Source organism: Fulmarus glacialis, unplaced genomic scaffold, assembly GCF_000690835.1.
Source record: "Fulmarus glacialis isolate BGI_N327 unplaced genomic scaffold, ASM69083v1 scaffold70, whole genome shotgun sequence".
Lineage (NCBI taxonomy): Eukaryota > Metazoa > Chordata > Aves > Procellariiformes > Procellariidae > Fulmarus > Fulmarus glacialis.
In genome coordinates, this window is record NW_009186871.1 from 45,843 (window position 1) to 62,644 (window position 16,802).

At 39.8% G+C, this 16,802-nt stretch overlaps 1 protein-coding gene across 1 annotated transcript in view; it reads right to left on the minus strand.

The window, feature by feature from the left end:
• Positions 1–16,802, minus strand: part of LOC104073131 (reelin-like) — a gene marked incomplete at its 3' end in the record, with an annotated part of 122,402 nt that overhangs the window by 45,808 nt on the left and 59,792 nt on the right. Inside the window, exons 10-17 of the mRNA XM_009572812.1 lie at positions 14,877–15,028; positions 11,837–11,949; positions 9,920–10,128; positions 6,592–6,720; positions 5,402–5,511; positions 2,373–2,439; positions 1,198–1,431; positions 433–594 (exon numbers count right to left, since the gene is read on the minus strand). Of these exons, the coding sequence (XP_009571107.1) occupies positions 433–594; positions 1,198–1,431; positions 2,373–2,439; positions 5,402–5,511; positions 6,592–6,720; positions 9,920–10,128; positions 11,837–11,949; positions 14,877–15,028 (1,176 nt within the window). The remainder of the gene's footprint in view (positions 1–432; positions 595–1,197; positions 1,432–2,372; positions 2,440–5,401; positions 5,512–6,591; positions 6,721–9,919; positions 10,129–11,836; positions 11,950–14,876; positions 15,029–16,802) is intronic.

Genomic DNA, 16,802 nt, shown 5'->3' on the forward strand with positions numbered 1-16,802 from the left:
CAGCTGTCCTGCACTGCCTGCGAACTCCTAATCCCAGAGGATGGTGTAGTGAAGGTATCTGTGGCTTCAAAGCTACAAATAATTCTTGTTAATTTATCTCTACAAGTGCTGCTTCCATGGGAAGAGACATGTCCTTATTTCCCACAAGTACATTTCTTCCCTGCCTCTGCTTGTTCTGTCACATCACCTGACACTCGGATGCCATTAAATCCACGTGTTCAGTTTTATAGAAGCAGGCAAAAATGGGAAGTGCCCAGAACAGCTGCAAAATTTTAAGGAAAAGTGGTAACTTTCAGTGGGCAGTAAAAGATCTTCACTCCACTCACTCCTGCACCATGTGGGCAGATGTACTTACTCTCCGCATTGCAGTGACTACCACTAGCAGCATTAACTGCATGTAAATAACACTCCTCATGATATTTATGCATATACCTTGGCTCATGGTAGTTGAGATAAGAATAGTGTTCCAGTAGTTTCCAGGTAATCCCGTTGTCGTAGGAGTAGTGCAGCAGCACTCCTTCCCCGGGCTGGTCGGGTGCTTTGCAGGTACTCAGCACTGACTTGCTGCCCAGGCGTAGCGTGAACTGCAGGAACCTGGATGAGAATTACACAAATATTTATAGGGTACCATATGCATAGTGTTGGGGGTTTTTTTGGTTTTTTTTTTTTTCCTAACCAGGTTGCTTTCAGATCTTCTCAATCTAGACGAGTTTTGATAAATATCAGTTATGGGGTTTTGTATGTACGATTTGTTTTTACTGTCAAGTAATGCAATGTGGCACACATAGTTTAAAAATGCCAATCATTACAGCATTTAATTATTTATTAGGCACTGAAGGGGAGGGAGAGATAGTGAATGGATCTAATAAGCTGCCACAAGCTGTCAAATAAACACAACCTTATAAATAATTAATTAGCACTTGGCTTTGACGCTCAGGTTTGATATTAACATTTCATATATTCCATCCGAGATGTACAATAACTTCCCTCCAGTCTGTTTTGGGCTCTGTTGTTTACAAAGCAGGAGGAAAAAAGGCAAGGCTATGAAATCACCATTCAAATATGGAACTAGGAGTTTTTTAAAAAACCTTTTCCTCCTGATAAAACAATCAGCTTAATAATACACAAGGTTGTGGGTGGAAGGGGAGGGGTTCCCCATTCTTTGCCTCACATTTCTGCTCTCTCTCTCTCTCTCACCTGGACTGGGAGCTGTCAAGGAAGGAGGTGATAAGCTGGCGCCTCCCATCCTTGTTGAAGACCAGGGCCTTGCCGCTGGCCAGGACCCCGCAGCCAAAGCTGACCTCAGCCCCCCGGATGGAGTAAAAATTATGGTAGGAGGAGAGGCGGGAGCTGGCGAAGCTTTCCGAGATGAACACGGGGAAGGTCTGCGACGCCATCTCACATGCCGGCCCTGAAAATCCAGGGTCGCACCTGGGGGTGAGGAAGATTGAACAGCATAATTAGTGACCCATCTTCTCCTGTGGTTGGTTGGCAAACCAACACAGTGGCTGCAGTTGTTCATGAACTGAAGATGTCTACAAAGTCCCTCTCAAATCTAAGGACCAAGAACCTCTTTAAACTTTATTAAGGTATTGCATAGCCAATGACTTTCTTTTAGCTAGTACTTACTTTTCCACTTGAAAAAAATCATGGTTATGAACACCCCACCAATCTACACATAACACATAATACAGAAATATTTTTATTCGTTTTTGGAACAAAAATACTGCCGACATAATTTACAGTTTTTCATATGGAAAATGATTAATTTGGTTTTATCTGTAGCATGTCAGATGTGATTACAAGAAACTGAGTAACAGAACGCCCCGTGGGTCACACTCTTGTTAATACCTAAAAATAGTTACACCAATATTTTGAATGTGCTTACTGATTTTGAGTAAGTACCTTTACTTTTTAGGCTGGACTGCTTTTAACAAGCCAGACTTTCAGAAAAAGAGGAGTGCTGACCTTCTGTCCTTGAGGTCTGTTAGGCTATGGGATATTAGAACTAGGAAAATTGTGATTCTTTCCCAAAATCTAATATAAAAGTGATACAGTCCCAAATCACTTCTAAAACCAGTATGAAGCATGCATCACTGACATTTCAGTGTGCTCTGTAGCACGTTTTAAGGTGAACTGGAAGTTAGACTCTCTCCCAAAAGAAAATTATAGAAAAAAAATTAAATATGCTGCTGTTTAGAAAGATTGATCTTTAGCTCTCCAGTGAGCTTTATGCATTCTGGGGGCTATGCTAGTTTTATATTTAGTCATCTCAAAAAGCAAGGGCTGAAATGAAAATCATTTCAACTTTCAGATCATCAAGTGAACTATGTGACAGAAATTGAATACGAGTACTGAATTATAACTCTTACTTGCAGCCATTTCTAGTACACTGTCCTCGCCCTGAGCAGAATTTGAGGCAAGATGGACCAATATAAACTGCAGAGAAAAGAAATCAGTTAAATTAAGGGTTATGTTATGTGATAAACAGAATATAACGAATACAAGAAAGTATACAGACCTGATCATACAGGTATTGTATTTATCTTAATCCCACTAGCTGGAAGAGGTCTACAAAGGGATAAAATGCATTTGATTGTATCCTTCTGTAGAAATGAGTAATGGAATTTTGCTCCGTGTCAAGGATAGCCAGGGATAATTTATTATTTAATGGGTAACGTCTATCTGTGGCTTGAGACACTAGTGATGTTTTAATTAATGTACCTGATTTTTCTAAGACTGTGAATCAGATGATTTGCTATGCATTGACCATTTTCTTGCCTTCCCCTTTCTTCATCTTATTTCTGAGATGTAATGCAATGTATATATTAGTACATTCCAATAGCAGTCTTGTAGATTTTTAAAATGTATCGCTGCTTCTCTCTATTGAAATCCACATACTAACTTTGCTGGACTTATTGGAATTAGAATCTGCCCTGATATGTCTTAAGTAACTATTAAATATCATACACTTTCACTGATTCTTTCAGATGGATTAAAACTCCAAATCATATGCACTCAAAAATACCCCAGACTTGGTTTACTCTCTTACTTCATCTTCCTCCAATGACTCCTAATCGGCAGTGTTGATATTTTGTGAAAAATACGATGGAAAGATGAACAAATCTCAGTATAATCTACACCTCATTGTACTACTATAAAGAAAAGCATTAAGCTGAGTATAGACCAAATGCATAAATTTGGGTGTAGCCCAAAGTGATAACTTGTGGGCAATGTTCTTTCAATACAATATGATAAACAGGCCTTAACCATGAATAGTGTCATCTTTTCTGTTGAAGAATGCCTATTACTTGGAGTTATCTGCTTGCACTGTGACTTTTGGAATGTCATCCAAACAGCCACCAGTTTGAAAACATCTATAACAAGCAGTACTTATTCCCTCTCTTAGTTTTATGATGTTGCCCATCATAAGAGTGTGTCAGTACTCCCTGGCAGATGCACTATAAATCCTTGTTAGCTGCTCCCTGTAACTAACTCCCCATCAGACTTCATGTGATTTCTAGATTTTCTCACATTTCAGGGCGCAAAAATTCTCTTCTGTCTGTTTGATTTATTTGTCTCTTTTGAGGTCTTTTTGAGGGGGTGGTAAAAGTAGAAGGGTTAAAGATGTAATGATGTCATTCAAAATGAAAAAAGCTTTACGAAAATTGGCGGTTTTCCAGTGTTTCTAAAAGATGGCCAGCTTCCAGATTTCATTTAAAACTTAATTCACGTAAGAAACAGTTGTGAAGCTAAAAGTCAGAGTGCTGAATCCTTGAAAATCTTCCTCTCTTCAAGAATTTGAGTGGCTTGCCAATATTTATAAGTCTTTCCAGTGCAACGCTTCAGTTCCACTAGTATCTAACAAAGGAGGCATGCAAAACCTCATAAACACATTCATCTTTAAGACTTGATTGCCATGTCATGGTTCTACACCTCAAACAAATTTCAGAGCAGGCAGTTTTTAGGCAGTTGGTTGGTAAAATTGCTTTTGAGATGGTACAGAGTGGAGTATGCAGCATCCTTTGATGCGATTGTATTTAGTTGTACAAGCAAAGGTAGTGCAGATATATGAATTGTCCATTAATTTTCAAAATCTTGTTGTTTTGTTCTGTTGTAAAGAATTTGGATCCTTGCATTGATTTTATCTTGCTCTTATTTCTGTGAACTTCTGTGAGCATCTCCAACACTTACAGTCTGCATTTTGTTAGGTAGCAACTCATCTTTGCAGATACTCACAGACATCTTCTTATGTATATATACCTAAATTTTCCCTTCATTTTACTTTCTTTTTGATGTAAATCATCATCTCTAAAGACAAGCATGAATACTTTATCCAGAATGCCAAAATGATGCTATTTCCCATTAATGTAATTAAGACAACAATTTTCATTACTTTTTGTAAAAAACTTTCATTTGTAGCATTACATTATCAAGGCAGCTTCAAGAACTTTCTTTTCAAAACTAGGCAGTAATCTATTTTAAGAATTTTGCAAAATGTAACTATTTACCATTCCCAGGCTTCATATCAAACCTTACCAGGAATCACTACAAAATTTCACAAGACCGTAAGTCTTTAAATTACATACTTCACAAATCTAACAAAACAAATTCTGGATGTAGTTTAATTAGTCCCAAAACATCCAAGGCTAATGAGCAAAGCTAAAAAATTTGCACCTTCTCATAGTTAGCCCTTTCAATCATACTTATTTCTGCATTTCATGGCATGTATCTATTTTATCGTGTGTTCTTAAATATTTTTTCTGTGCTTTAAAGTATTTCCTTTCAAGACTGGCCCCGGTTATCCTCTGCACTAAGTTTTATAATTATATGGGTCAATATAAGCTCCTCCCAGTTCTTCACATCCATTTAAAGATCAGGTAGGTGAAAAATAATTTCCGAGAAGAATAGTTCTTGAAACAGATGCTACTTTCCCCCTGAAGATATTGTGAACAATGTAAAAGTTTTGTCAGTGTTTGGTAGCAGCATTGCTTTATGAAGGTCTTCCATGTCCAGAAGGAAATATATGTCCCAGATGCTATAACTGTTGCTTAGGCTGGCGCAGTACATGTCCTTAATAGCACAGTGCAGGACATATTTATGTAATTAGGACTAAGCGGTCAGAGGAAATGTTATATTAAGCCCTTGCCACCAATGTCTTTTCCTGGAAAGCATTCAATTAAAAGAAAAAAAAAGGGTAATCTACTAGGCTATTGTCTTTTCAAATGACAGAATTCCCCTCTAGCTTCAAAATGCACTTGTTACCAAGTGAGATACGAAGAAAAGGAATTTAACAAACTGAAAATCCTTTGACCTGTGATTCTGGAAAATATGTTTACTTGGAGCAGCATATAAAAATTCACTCTTCTGATGTATCATGATCATGGATAAGAATACTAACTATTATCAATTGCCCACATATTTCCAAGGATCGGTCCTGTTTGTCTCCATCGAATCCTGGTGTCACTCGTTAACGCTGCATTGGGAAGGGGAATAGTTATTCGGTTCCACCTGAAATACATATAACACAAATACTAACATTTTACACTGGTAGTTGTTAAGCAACTGTATGTTTTGCATACTTACACTGGAAGCTTTGTGTGAATTTTTAATTCTAAAATCTGCTCAAATTAAGCAATGAAGTTACTGCAGCTTTTGAAAATGTAAATGAAATAAAAAGAGCATGGCCCATGATATTTTCATACAATATATGAATGTTAATTATTCCATTATAAAACCCAGCCACTTTTTCCCCTGTATGAATGCATGAAGTCAGCAAAGATCTTAACCTGCTTTGCTATAGCAACTCCTCCATCACAGTGAATATCCCTGAATTGCACGCTGCATTAAACCTTTCCGTATGCCTGAGCTCTGTTTGGTGGAAGCCCTTGGGGGTTAGAAGAGGGGCACAGAGGATTTGGCCTGCTGTGGTCTGGGCCATCACTCTCACCTCATCCACAGTGGCTACACTTCCTATGCACAGCAGGGGTAATGGTTCCTATGAAAATGGTACAGAAATGGGGGTCACCAGATCATAGCAATGCTTCAACCACACGCTCTTCTCATGGCCATACCTGCTGCTCTGAAGAGCCTGTGGAAGCTGGGATACAGAGGGATACAGAGCCATGGGATTTGCGCTATGCAACAAGATGTCACAGTTCATTTTGTGGTCAGAACAGTACCAAAGAGACTTAATAAAGAGAAGAGTTGATATAAGAAAGTGACACGAACAACCATCTCCATCTGCAGAAGTACAGAGTAAATATGGCTTTGACTGATGGTTCCTCTGACTAAGAAGAAAACTTGACAAGGTATAACTTTTCTTTTAATTACCAGCATGCTGTCCACAGGTTTTTTTTGTAATTTATCTTTAGCATCAGAAAAATAATATTATACCACAAAAGCAGCCCCATATATTTCAAATTTCATTACTGGGCAGCCAGGGAGACCAGAATACTCCTTCCTTGCTGTCCTCAGCTAGTAAAAAATGAAAGATGACATGGGGTTGCATGCTTTGCTGCTTTCTTCTGTCACCTATAATTCACTTCTCTAATCTTGCATCTCAGTTAACTTTGCAGAGAACACTCTCACCCGCTGTAATTTTCAGAGGCGTAGACGGTGCTGTGGGGGAGGTGGGGCCCAGCACATGTCTCAGGCAAACACTCGGTGTGGAGCAGGGACCAAGAGCGACCATGGTTGGTTGAAAACTCCAAGCTGACGCTGATAACACAGTGAAGGAAAGAAAGGAGAAAGACACCATGAGCCTACCTGGCATAGATATGAATGTAGAAATACCAACACTGAGAAACCACCAAATCTGCTATTCCTAATAACTGATGCTGAAACGTGAAATAATTTTAAGCAGACTTTGAATACAAAAAATCCTGAAAATACAAACATGAAACAAATCTGAGTGTTTAAAAATCAAAAGGGTAGCCTATAGACTAAGGATTGCCTAAACACCTAGTCCTTGTTTGGCCACCATCTAGCTAGTGTTTTTATGCTGCTGCTGTTAAATGAGCTGATGTTACTCTTATATTTCAGCTAGAAATGGTTTCAGAAATAATGAGGAGAAAACTTGGATTCATCAGAGCTAGACAGCATCATGTGAGCACAGGACACTTACAACTGCCAGCTGCTAACCATTACATCTTCAGAAGGTGGTAAAAGACCACTAGTTACTCATGCACTGGCTGACTTTTCCCCTCCTATGCCGACAAATATCAACTTCATTGGACTCCTCAGTCATCTGCAGCCTCCCCCCATTGTGCCTAAATGGAGATCAGAAAAGCACTATGGAACAGTGAAAATGGCCAGCCCCCACCGAGGACTGCAGAGGGTGGAGGGGACCTGGGGAAGGGCACCCTTCGGGGAGCCCCCCAGCAGGCAGAGCCCCCGGGAGCCGTGGGAGCCTCTGCGCTGCCCACCATAGTGGTCTTTGGAGGCTTTCTCCCACCTCGCAGAGCCTGGAGTGCTCAGTGGTGAATTTTCGGGAAGGGCACCCATCAGGGAGCCCCCCAGCAGGCAGAGCCCCTGGGAGCCGTGGGAGCCTCTGCGCTGCCCAGCCATAGTGGTCTTTGGAGGCTTCCTCCCACCTCACAGAGCCTGGAGTGCTCAGTGGTGAATTTTGTGAGTCACAGGGACATAACCATATGCAAAACCTCCAGATTTGCTGGGAAAAAGGCTGCTGTTCTCTGGTTTTGTTGACTAGCAGTGAATCAAACCATCCATGTGCAGATAGTGACACTAGAGAACTGGAAACTCTATGAGACCATCCACTGAGTCTATGATGAGTTATTAAACCCATTCTCCCAAAAGTTCATTGACAAGTTCTGTTTTCAAAAAGCTATTACTAGAATTTTTTCCTTCCCTGTTTCACTGCATATTTAAAAAAAACACTGTTTATAATCTAGGAGTGTAAGGAAATCCTTAGATCTTTTACATTCTGAGGACCTTGAAAAAGTAACATAGAAAGTACTTGATTTATTAAGGATTTAGTATTTTACTGCAATACTCTTGTAATTTCCTCCATAAAATTAGCCTGTAATATTCTGTTTTATTTTAAGTAATGTCAATGGAACATTATAAAAGTCATAATTCATCACCTCAATACTAAATTATTGGATTATAACTTTTCCTTTTCATTATAATTTGCTGACAATATTACTTTATTTAAATGTACCATCACTGTGATATTGTAAGTGTGTATTAAAATGGTTTATGGAGGTTTTGACTAATTTATTTCAGATTTAACTGTACTGATACCTTGGAGGGTCATATTTACTGCATATATTCAGTGCAAGTCTCTCACATTTGCAGTAATGAAAGCATTATGAATAATGTTGTAGACCAGGAGATGAGAAATGCTGCTGTGTTTGGGAAATACAAATAGAGATAATGGGGACCTAGTGCTTCTTTTGTTATGAAGAACACTTCTGCTTCAGAAATAGTTTATGTGAAGGAAGAATATTAATCTTTCAAAATATATACTAATGCCCATCAGCTAACAGACAGAGATGGAGACTTTATATAACCCATGTTTACAGGCCAGGGGTGTTTACAGGCAAAGTTTTCACTTTCCGTGTAGAAAAATGTTGCTGCCTTCCCTTCCTATCAAATATAAGTGCAATGCCTTGATTTTTGCTGCCCCTTGAATTCTGCTGCCCTGCATGGCTGTTAGGACTGCCAGTGCTAATGCAGCTCTTTCCAGTTGGAAGCAGATGCCACGGGACATGGATGTGAAAGCATTTACAGTCTCTTACTTTAAACTCTTGACTATGGAAAAATACAAAGCAACGTAATCCTCATAAAATATCAGGTTAAACAGTCTCACATGTACATAAGGAAAGAGGGACAGTGGACAGTTTGGTTTCGGGTCCCCTATTTGAAGAAGGATGTTAAGAAACTGGAGAGGTGGAGCAGAGGATGACCAAGATGTCCGTGGCCTCGAGCCCCGAGCTAGGAGGGGCTGGGGAGCCGGCTTGCTCAGCCTGGTGAGGAGGGGTGAGCTACGGCAGCCTGTGATGGTGCAGAGGGCACTCGCAAGGGAGGCAGAGCCAAACTCTCCTCAGTACTGCCAAGCACAGTAGAAAGGGCAATGGCCATAAAGACATGGCTTCAGAGTGTTGGGCTGGACATTAGGAAACACTTTTTCACTTGAGCAGGTCACCCAGAGAGGTGGCACAATGTCCATCCATGTAGGTTTTCAAGTCATGGATAGGCAAAACCATGGCTGACCTGACCTATGCTGGTAACAATCCCACCTGCAGCAGCAGGTTTCACTAGATGACCTGTGAAGGTCCCTTCCAACAAACATTTCTAATATTCTACAAAATACGGAGCAGTAAATGACTCCCTCCTTTCCCTTTCCCTCCCCCTTAACTCCATGGAAAAAATAATGTTGAACATCCCAACGAAGTGAAGCCAGCAAGAGAGTTCTGTGGTCAGTGTACAGGCAGCGAGGTCCACATACTGATGGTCGTCAAGATGAGGGCCATATATCACCAGTCTTACAAGAATTAGATATGCTTGTGGCATCAGTAATCTCTGGGAGGTCAGTAGGGCAGGTTTCTGCCGCTGCCTTTAAAACTTTCACCCTTACAAAGTATTAAGAGGTAAATCTCATATCCATTAGAAACTGGAGCAAAAGTTGCTCTGAAATCATGAGCATATTTCAGAATAATGGACTAAGAAAAGCAAGTTTTGACCTGGAAAGCTATTTAATAGACTCTTTATTGCATATGAGGTATATAAACCTGGGCCTGTGGAGATCGGAGACACATTAGCTTCTCAGCAGCTTATATTTGTCATTATTAATTGGCTTCATTCGGAGGAAAAAACCCCAAATACTCATATAGATGCTATAAACCAAAATGTGCTAGAAAGCTGATAATCAAAAGAGAAATCTCGCCTGTTGTACCTGTTACCAGGTTGATAAGTTCCACAGCCCAAATTGATGGAAAATTGGATCATGTGAGTCACCGTGGAAGGGAGCACTGGAAGGACATGGAAGTAATCCACAGCCCAGACATTCCTATTGTGGCCTTGGTGACTCTTTTGCTTCAGGCAAAACTTGGTTGCTGGAGTCTGCAGGTCCGGACTAATGACAACAGAAACCAAAGATGGAACCTTTAAAAGAAACGAGATCAGGCTTAAATAAAACAAATAATATTTTAAAAAGTCACAAGGTACTGTTTAAAATAGACAAGCAACTTCAAATGTGCTGAAGTAAACATGTACTTTTCTCTCTCCTTGCTTCGTTTCTGTTAACTTTTTTTAGCCACCTTTTTCCACAGAAGATCCCCAATAAAAACATTTTATATTATGTGCATAGCTATTAACACTCTGGATACCAGTGTTGCTTACTACCTTAGTGGGATCAGTTTGTTTGGTTGTAAAGACACTGTAGAAAAGACTGTATCTTCTGTGTTCTGAAAAATACTAGTTTGTTTTGTCAGTGTTCAGTTGATAACGGAAGATGATCTTTGTCCTGCAGCCTTTCAGCTCACAGAAGCAAACACAGGGTAAAGGCAGGTCTAGTCTGAATACGTGAGAATGGAGCACCAGCATGAGTTCACAGGCATGTGCAGGGAGGATGTTTTGTTGTGGAAATAAATGAAAGCACTGCTTTATGAAGCTTAGCCTTTGTCCTAAAGCAATGTAATTAGACCTTCATTATGTCAAAAGAGGATGTCAGCTTTAAGACTCCTTGTTTTAAAAAAAACTCCACAATGAAGTCAGTGTAATTTCAGATCCTATCTCTCCCCGAGTTCCCCAATTAATTTTTTAATATTTTACAATTACAGTTTCCTTATTTTTAAAAAAGTTCTACCCCATCTTTCACACAGAAGCAGGCGAGGAGGGAAGCCACACACAATGAAACAATGCAAGTGACTCAACCAAACCCAGGCCAAACCCTACTGTAAACATTTGCTCTCTGAATGCTAGTTACAGTGAAAATGCACACAGACCTGTGCTTGAAATCAGCTGCATCTTTACCACCAAATTTCCTATACACTGTATAAGCATACTGCATTTCAAACTCTAGCGCATCCACGTGTGTATGTATTACATATAAATTTTTGCTATCTTTTTTACAGCAGCAGAGTAAGGACACCTCAGGGCTGGGTTACTCAGGGTAGACGTGGTCTAAGTGCTTCCTTGCCCTAGACAGGAAGGATCCTGACAGCAAGCTCGAGGTCCTTATTGTCCTGCCTGGGTGGTGGATGTGGTTGGAAGGAGGCTGCACTAACGGCAGAGGAGAAGCTGCCTGCGCACACTGCCAGCAGCCACTTGCCTGAGTTCATACCCGCATCGCTGCAGACCCTCTAAGAGGGCACACAACTGTATTCAAAATGGAAATAAAAAGTATAAAATGAAATTTCCTGCACCACGTGTAGGAAAGACAGCCAGGCATTTCCCAGTCGCTCTTCTCCCAGCCACTGATCTCACCATGACCGAACCTCTCAGGACGTAGCTCCCGAGTATCAAACTGTGGCTAGCAGGAGCTTGACTGGAGACAGGAGTAATTATTTGTGAGGAGATGTTATCACCAAAGTTTTCAGCTGATGGCTGAAAACTTTTGCCCGTTGCCCGTTTGCCTGTTATCCCAGCACTAGCCAACGCCGCGGTCCTGCTCTGGGGTGGAGTAATCAGCAAAAACTGCAGAGCTGTGTCGCAAAGGCACCCTATCATTATGAGATCTGCACATGATTTATGTGCTTGGGAAGATCACGTTTGACTGCCCCTATGGAATGCAACATACAACATTGTTGTGATGTTTAAAAATAGATTGATCTATCCATCCCATCCACCTACTTTATTTAAGATGACTTACCTTGTAAGCAGCATAGGTCAGGGTATCAAGAGGTATGTGTTCCCTCCTGCCTTCAATCTTGGCATAAAGTATGACATCATTTTCATGGGATTCTCCAGAATCACAAGTTCCCCCTGTACAACACGCATTTGAGGGAGAAAAAAATGAATTGAAGCCCTTGTTATTGGAAAGTGGAATCATATTATGCAGCCGTAATTACAAAAATAATTACAACCAGATGCTATTTAACTTAGGATATGAAACAAAAGAACAGCAGCCCTAAGGACACAATGTATAAGAACTATTTGATCAGATACACCACGCCAGAGATCAAGGGGGTTGACAATTATGAAAACCTCAAGTAATTCTCTTAATCAGCTTACCCAAACAATTTTAATGGAAAATGCTGTGCCCAAAGCAATACTTCTATCTGTATGCTTTAAATCCTAGTTACATAAAAATGCTCTGCTTTTTGAGTTCTCATCAGTAAACTGTTATTTAGTACTCACACTCCGTGCAGCTGATAGTTTGGCAGCTGAGAATTTGCTCTTAGTAGGAAACGAGGAAGGCTGCTATGTACCTCTTTTGTTGTGCTGCTTCTTCTACTATCTACACCATATCCTAAAAGGGATGGATGGAATCTATTGTATCACACAAAACATGTGTGTCATGGTTGCCTCACTGGAATGGGGCAGCATTTGAAATATCTTCATATTGGTAGAACCCAAAACACTTATTAACCTTCTCTGAGAGGGCAGACGTATTGGCAAATTTGAGCATTAAGCTCTGCGTTATAGTTACGAGATGGACATCATCACGCTAGTTTGGTGTTCTGGAAAAAAGTTTTTAAAACAAAGTATCTGTAATTGAAACAGGAAACATCATTTCCCTGTACACTATGGGTATTGCAGGTATTAAAAAAAACCAAACCAAACCAGAAAAAAACAGGATGAGGAAGCTTCTTTGAAAAGTCTGTAAAGTAGAAAGGTTCTATATATGAAACACTTTCTCTGCTATTTTCACTACAGATGGCCGGTTCTTGGAATGGAATAGACAACGCAGTCCAGAGAGCTAGATAAGATATGCATCTTTGATGTGTATTATACTGTAGTAAGGAACATCCATCCATATGTCCTTTCAAATCCTCTGCTTGCCTGAATGTTTAAACTATTATTTATTTGATTTACAAGTATGTACAGAATGCATTTTTCAAGTGATATCCCACTGTACTCTGTGCCTCTATGTGCTGACAACTTCTCCCCGAAGTTCAGAAGGTTGAGCAAATTTCTTTCCTGTTTCTCTTGCAGGTGTTGTAATGCTTGGAAGAACTGGGAAAAAGCATCCTCTTTTTCCTGTGCTTTATTGGTAATTCATGTAACACAGAGGAGATGTGCGACAATTTAGGACAACTCATTAAATAACGGGTGTTTTTTCTTGTTGATTCAGAAGGTTGCTTGTGGAGGTCACAAGTTTAGTCTCTGCTTCCTCCTTTATTATTCTATTATTCTCTACTTTTAAGCAAACCCCCTCACCTCCTCTAAACCTGGTGTTGAGAGAATAACCTCATGCAATTTCCTTTATGTGCAAAATAAAAGTTCTGGAAAAACAGCGAGGTACTGAATGATAACCACCATGTTCATAGGGATTTTAGTCTGTGGCAACACCGAACTAATACAGTTGCACTGACAACAACAGTGGGGAGGGGAAGTGGCAGGACAGGTTTGTTCCTGGCTGCTTTCTTATCCCTGGTAAATCACTGAGGTTGCACTTTGTCCCAGCAGGGAAGGTCCACATCAGTGCTTTTCACTAGGGACGCCTCCTCCAAGACTGTAGCATGCTGTAGCACGCTCTGTGTGAATCTCACCCTGGGCCAATACATTAGCAGAGGAAAATGTGCATGAATATAATAAGAGCTTCTGAGCAGAAACTGTTCTCTGGGTTCAGCCAGTTAAGGCTGTCCCACCTTTGTACTACTCCTATCTCATTCTCAGGTGCAACGCTGTTCACTTTGATGGATTAACACCAGGCTCCACATGGATATGACTGCGGGAGGATATGACAGGTACCTGTAAAATCCTCTATGATGTGGTGAGGATGACAAAGATACGACCATCTCTTCTAATATAAGTAAGGGGCATTGAATGAAGTTAGAAGGTACAAGACAAGATACTTCACGTGAAGAATTGTTTAACTATGGAGTGGCCACAGGGTCTTGTGGGCACAACAGGCAGGTTCAGTTGATAAAAACTAGTACCAAGGAACATTTTAGACACTGTAGAGGGACCTGCCTGACCTACCTGCTACTCCAGCAGGCTGTGCCTCTCCCACAAATCCTGGGTTATATCTGATAGTCTTGTGCTGATATCTCAGATATGCTTGGACACCTCAAGTGCCAACAACAACCTGTGCTTGTGTAATGAACCTTGCCTGAGGACTGAACAAGAATGAACCCACACCTATGTGTGCACCAGGTGCTTAAGCTTCCTTTATATCAAGGGAGATGCAACCCATGCAGTCAGTGGAGTCCAGGGAGCTGCTCAGCTGGTCTAGCACAGGTATCTCACGGTGAGCTGAATGGGTTTTTCCGGCAACGGTACTGACCACGTCTCCTCTAACTATAAAGGAAGTCTAGACACTGACCTTACATGGACAGACCTTCATGTAACTTCTCCATTAAACTGTTTTAACCTGGAGCTAAATGCTTATACCATCCAAAAAAAAAGGGTGGATAAATCCATGGAAGAAATGCCCACCAAGGGCTACTAAACCCAGAATGCCCTGTCTTGTTCAGAAAGATTTTCATCTGCAAGTCAGTGCCATCTGGGAGAATATTTTTGGGAGGCCTATTTATGTGCCCACCATGTTTGTACACCTGAGTGGGCATCCAGAAGGGTGGACTCTCGGTCTGACCAAGAGTGGTCAGTTTACATCCTGATGAGTATCACAGTCACGAATCAGAGCTATCCTTTTCTGAGGAGTATTTAAAATAGTTCTATGCGCACTGCGCAATTTAAATCTCACATGCTCCACATGTTGTATTACATTAGGAATATATACTCACCCATACTGAAATAAAATCTTAAGTTCCCATAACCTGTAGTGTCCATGTATGGAGTGCATATTTTTCTTTCTCCGTCTCTGAGAAATACCATAGCTGAGCCAGATTCCAGTGTCCCACATTCAGTACCAATGACGGCTCCAAGTATGTCCCACCTGGAGAGGTCAACAGTGGGCAGAGAATGTGCAGAGGCACGTTACCGACAAACTCATACAAAACATGTTCTAGGAGTTCATTTGTACATACAAAAATAGCTGCTGCTACTCTTACAGAGGATATGCAGTGTTTCAAATATGATTCCTACGACATTACTTACACATTCAAAACTGGTTTTGAAATTCAGTTGACTCAAATAAAGCAAAGTAAAAGTAAATATTTTAAATAAATTGGCAGAAAAGCATGAATTACCAAAAAAATGAGGCTTTTAATGAATGCTATTACCAAATCTTTAGTGTTGTGTTGTTCTATCATCTTCATTACTTTTCTGGCATAAAAATGTTTAAAATATAATTGCATTCTGTTTCATTTCATATAATCTAAGGTTTATAGATCAATGAAACTTGAAAAGTCATATGTCCACCACATCTACTATATGGTCATTAAATATGTAGGTAATAGCTGAAAATGCTCTTTTCATCTTTTTGAGCATTTAGGGTAACAGTTTTTAACTAACACATGAAGAGAGTATGAAAAAAAAGACTGCTGTGTTTTTAATATGTGATGATACAATCTTTCTCAGTTTTTCTGTGGAAAATTTTCTCTTATTTTTATTCAGTGATAATTAAAAGAGCTGTTGCAGAATTTTCAATTAAATATTTTTTATTGAAAATATGTTTTCATCATGAAAGCATTGGTTTCTTCAAAACTCGATTAAAATATTTTGAAAGATTAGAAACTGTTGAAAACTCGTACTTATTTTGGTCTGATACCAATTATTATGACTTATGAATTATTATTCATGTTGAAGTCTTAATTAATTCATAATAAAGTATGTTAAAAATATAAGGCTGATAAAGCAATGAAATTATTTAGAATCACTAAATCCTGATAATGAAATCATTTAACTAGCCAGCGTGTTTCAGGATGAAGGAAAAAACATTGATGTTCGGAAACCTTTGTGGGAAGGCAGAACCTTCTCCTGTCCACTTCCAGCAGAAACAGTCTACAGCAGTGATGTGCCATATGACAATTTCAAAACCTGCCGTTTCAAGAACTTAACAGTCTATTTATCAGTTTAACCATTCCAACTATTTCAAAATGTATTTCTAGGATCTTCTTAAAAGCTGCCAGTTTCCCTATTGACCTAAGCTGTGACAGACCAGCAACGTGCCTGTTTGGAAATCCTGCTTTAAAACCATCAGTCATTTGCACAGGAATTAGCGAGCTTAGCGTCACTGAAAAGCTTTTTTGATATAAACATAAATATGTTAATGGAAGCACAGTTTAACCCTAATTCTGAGGGAAGTATTTCAGTCGTGCAGACTTTTTAAAGGTAATGTGCTATATAATCAAAATTCAATTTTGAAAATGGGTCTCTTGGGCTGAAGGCAAGTACCGAATTAAACAGTTGTGCCTACTTTAACTTACACGACAAAATCTCACAATGCTCCATTGATCTTTTGTATGCTCTATTTAGCTCAATTAAAACATTCTCTGTAGTGACCCACAAAACAACTCAGGGTCATGAATGATGCAGTTCATGGATGTTTCCAGGGATCCCCTCCTTTTAGGCAGCATTAGAAATGAAAACCAGAAAGTTCTACTATGTTAAAAACCTGGCACTTTAATAAAAATACATCAAAACACTGTCTGTAAGGATAAATGGAGAAGGAACCTGGGTGACGGCATGACAGATGTAGACATGCTTGATTAAACATTACATTTAGATTCATTTATCCCTCACGTGACTCCTGAAATTCTTCTTTACAA